The following is a 4,372-nucleotide window of genomic DNA, read 5'->3' on the forward strand; positions in this document are numbered from 1 at the left end:
GGGGGGGTTGGGGGGAGGGATTGAACATGCATCTCATCACTTGTGGGAGGGAGGATGCCACCTCCGCCCCTAGGCTATTGTCCTTACGATGAAAAAAGTCCGCAAAAGTTTGTGAAGGCCCTCTAAGTATTAATACGTAGCGTACCACTTGGGTCGGTTAGGGCTAGCTGGCTGAATTGTAGTGGTTTTTTTTTTCACGAGGAGGGGGGGGGATATTGGTAGGCACCCTTGCCCTTCAAAATTGACGGGTTTGGTTGAAATATAGTAAGTTTTTTTTTTGTATTTTAGTGTAATTTTTTATACAAGTATTTTACAGCCAAAATGCTCAAAAATGGGTATGATGCCCGTCCAAAAGCAACGATCTCGTCACTCGCCCGGGAGGCTATTGTCCTTGCCATGAAAAAAAAAGGTAAAATGCAAAAAAGAAAAGAAGCAATAATTTAGCGGGAAATTTAAGTTTAAAACATGCAGTTTACCGTTAGCAGGGGCTCCTCCTCCATAGCACAAGAAGCTGTTGATTGCTTCTCGTAGTTACCTTTATCCCTCTTCTAAACCCATCCATGGCCATCGCCCAAGTTGCCCGCGATGTCATCACCCTCAAAGGCTCTGCAGACATCGTTACCGAGTTCTTCTGTAAGTTCTTTTACCCTGCTTCGATGGCCATTTTTTCATAGAAATCTTAGGGTTTCCTCGCCTAGAAAAGATGCTAGAATTTTCTCAGAGCAGATGCTGTGATTCCTAGGCCAACGCTGGGGTTTTTTTAGTAGATGTTAGTGTTTTCAGCAGAGATGCTAGGGTTTTCCCGAATAAGATGTTAGGGTTTCCAGCAGAGGTGTTTGGGTTTCAATATGGACTTGACGGCAGAGGTGCTAGGGCTTCAATGTGGATTTTAGGGCAGAGTTTCTAGGGGTTTTCTTGCAGAAACCAATGTATCCAAGCATGATATCTCAAGGCATTTCACCATTAAAGCGTCAGTTTTAGGACAGATCCAATCATGGGCACTTTGAAGATTTCAAGTGGTATGATAGTTCTTACGATTAATCCTAGGGTTTCAATACTGATGTCAGAGGTTTGTGGCAGAGATGGTGTGGTTTCAATAAAGACATTGGGGGTTTTCCTGCCATCTATATCAGGGTTTCGTCTAGCAGAGTTTCAAAGGTCTTGAGACGAAGGTGCTCACAGCTAACAGCATTGGTGCTGCTAGCTTTGTGCAGGAAATTTGGTTTTTTCCATAGGGTTTCTTGCAGACATGTTTTTCAGAGATTTTCTAGGTTTTCAATATGATTTGCAAAGATTATAGAAGCTAGGGTGTCAAGGAGATTTTAACATGTTTTTGTTTCACTTGATGCAGGCTATGCAGTTAACAGGTTAGTTTCATGTGACACTGTATTTTTTCACATCATTTGGCCCTTTTGCTGCAAATGGGTAAATGATGGCATTCTCGTTTTTCTGTCTGATACATCAAAATGCTTTCTTTTTTGTCTCTAGCATCATCTATCAACGTGGGCTTTACCCGACAGAGCAGTTTGGGAAGGTGAAGAAGTATGGCCTCACCCTCCTTGTGGCACAAGATGAAAGCGTGAAGAAGTTTATCACAGGGGTTACAACCCAACTTGCAGGTGTGTAGTAATACATACATACATACATACATTACTGTATGTATGTATGTACATGCATGCATGTATGCATACATATATACTTTCATACATACCAAACACACATACATACATGCATGTTGATTAGATTCTTGTTACCCACCATTGCGTATTCTGTTTCATAATACCAAATCAATGGTTGCAGCATGGCTTGAGACTGGAAAACTTCAGAGAGTGGTTCTCGTCATCCTAGATCAAGCCACTTCTGAGCCGCTTGAAAGATGGAATTTTATCATTGAGGCAGATCAGGAAGTTGTCCAACAAGGGTATTTTCACAATTCCTTTCGAGATTGCTACTTTGCTCATGCTTGAGACTAGGGTTTCTTGGGAGATTAATGGTGTTTGCAAGTCATGCAATATGTTAGTTTCTGTGTGATTTGAAATAAGGGTGTCATTAGAGAGAGAGTTGGTTTCCTTCTACATGTCTGTGATAGAAAAAGTTTCAGAATAGTGGATTATCCTGTTCAATTGAGTTGTTGGGCTTAGCATTTGTGAGAATTGGGTTTCTTACAAATGTATTGTATACAAACTACAAATGTAGGTATCTTTGTATGTACCTACAAATGTATACATACTACATACATTTATACCTATGCATGTATGTACCCACAAATGTATACATACATACATTATACCTTCATACCTACATACATACATTATACTTTCATACCTACATACATACGTTATACCTTCATACCTACATACATACATGCCTACATTCATGAACACATGCATACGTATTTTTGCACATTTTAAAGGCTTTTCTCATGTTTGAGAAACAGGATTTTATGGTGTACAGTATGGGTTTTTTCCGCACATGACCGAGGGGTTTCTCTTTGTTCATACTTCAGCTGACCTTTTGCTTGCTGTTTTGATGGCAATTTAGCATGTGATGGAGGGTTCTCTCTTTTACTGACTTTTTCTTTCATGTTTGAAACTAGGGTTTCGAAGAGGAAGAGTGATGCTGATATTATGAAGGAGATCCAAGCTATCATGCGCCAGATAACTTCTTGTGTTACATTCCTTCCCTGCTTGAACACGACTTGTAAGTACTCAAGGGTTTATTTGGTAAAAGCTCATCTGTAAAACCAATGCAGACATGGAAAACCAAAACCCATCGTAAAGAAATTTCTGTGAATATCGTCATGTAATGGGTTTCACACACACACACACACACACACACACACAATGTGCGTATGATTGTGGATGGGTGATTTTGATGATGGATTTGTGCTCTCTTGGCTTTGTGGCTCTTTACAGTATTGTCTTCTTGTTGCAATGATATGTTACATGATGCATTTTATGTGCAGGTATTTTTGATGTTCTTGCATACACGGACAAAGATGCCACAGTCCCAATCACATGGACAGACAGCGATGCCAAGATCATTGAAAACTCCCAAGTGGTCAAGCTGAGGTCATTTGATACCAAGGTATCTGATTAACTCAAGTTTTAGCATTTTGATACTAGGTATGCTTAATGGGTGCAGGTTTTGTAGAATGTGTAGTTTTCTAGCAGGGTTGGTTGTTGAAGTTCTTGAGGTTTGCCCTGCTGTGCAGGTGCACAAAATCGATGCATCAGTGGCCTTCAGAATGGAATCAGATGATTGACCTGTATGGTTCTATGCTTGTATGATAAATAACATAGCAGAGCTCTCTCAGCTCAATGCAATATCAAGTGCTTTTTTGGTTGTTGGAGGGGGGAAGACCTCATCTATTAGCGTGAAGTTTAAGTGGGAATTGATGTTTAAGTTATTGAACCCTCCTTTCAGGCACTCGTTCACTGCAAAGTTTAATATATACATTGGGTCATGTACCTGCTTGATTTTCTTGAATTTTGGTTAGGAGACCCTTGTAAGATCTCTAGTATATATCTTAGATGTTCTTCTCAATGTGGTTAGTTTCCTTGAGTTTACTACTAAGGGGTTTGTCTGTCCCTTAGTTGTAACTCAAGCCCTTCCCAACTTTTAGCTAATTAAAAAAATAGGAGATTATATTGGTGGCAAAAGACTATTGGTTGTGAGAAATTGAGGTTCATTTTTTCTAGCCTTATCAAGTAGGCTCCACTTTTCTCATCACAACATATCAAGTAGGCCTCACTTTTTCTCATCACACTTAACATATCAAGTCTTCTCTTACAAGCACTAGGTGTGGGGGTTGGGGCTTGTAACCTTTATTATGAATCTTGTTAGAAAGCATCTTTGAATATGATGCATCTAGTTATTGTCGAAAGCATGGATCGAGCTCTCCTAAATAACTTTCTAATAACAAGACATTTATCTAATCATAAACTAATTTTACAATAAATGATAACACTAATCTAAGGTGGATAAAAATGAACAAAACTCATTGTGATGAGTGTGTGTTAATTAAGTTTAGACTCAAGTTCAATTAGGTTACATGATGGAAACATGTAATCATAAAAAGACTTGAGATGTTGTGCTTGTATTTCATTGTTTGAAATGTCTCTTTTTTATATGAGGAGAATATAATTAAGCATTTCTTTGCATGTGGGATAATTTTCACTTAGTGATGTGGCTTCACACACTCATTTTATATTTTTCTTGTGCTTTTTAGCACCACATTTTTTAACACTTTTCTTTGGTGTCAAATCTTTGGGTTACTCAAGGTGGTTAGATGTTGGTTATATAATGTTGTTTGAATTTTTTCTTTCTACATTTCCCTATGTGCTATGAGCAACTTGCGTATGTGTAACTT

The 4,372-nt window shown here is 38.8% G+C and overlaps 1 protein-coding gene across 1 annotated transcript; it reads left to right on the forward strand.

Moving 5' to 3' along the window:
• Positions 1-476: 476 nt before the first annotated feature.
• Positions 477-3,662, forward strand: MAD2 (DNA-binding HORMA family protein). The gene is made up of 7 exons (XM_086781188.1): positions 477-633; positions 1,352-1,367; positions 1,489-1,619; positions 1,801-1,921; positions 2,597-2,700; positions 2,966-3,087; positions 3,215-3,662. The coding sequence occupies exons 1-7, from the start codon at positions 561-563 to the stop codon at positions 3,263-3,265; spliced, it is 618 nt and encodes a 205-aa protein (XP_086637314.1). The 5' UTR covers positions 477-560; the 3' UTR covers positions 3,266-3,662.
• Positions 3,663-4,372: the final 710 nt, after the last annotated feature.

Source organism: Cibotium barometz, chromosome 43, assembly GCF_041138505.1.
Source record: "Cibotium barometz isolate CiBa-2024 chromosome 43, ASM4113850v1, whole genome shotgun sequence".
NCBI lineage: Eukaryota > Viridiplantae > Streptophyta > Polypodiopsida > Cyatheales > Cibotiaceae > Cibotium > Cibotium barometz.

Excerpts from the sequence above, each read along its gene's own strand:
- MAD2 (XM_086781188.1), top strand. The coding sequence starts at position 561 with ATGGCCATCGCCCAAGTTGCCCGCGATGTCATCACCCTCAAAGGCTCT. Across the intron at positions 1,620-1,800 it reads GGTTACAACCCAACTTGCAG|CATGGCTTGAGACTGGAAAA; the intron begins GTGTGTAGTAAT and ends CAATGGTTGCAG. Across the intron at positions 1,922-2,596 it reads CAGGAAGTTGTCCAACAAGG|GGTTTCGAAGAGGAAGAGTG; the intron begins GTATTTTCACAA and ends GTTTGAAACTAG.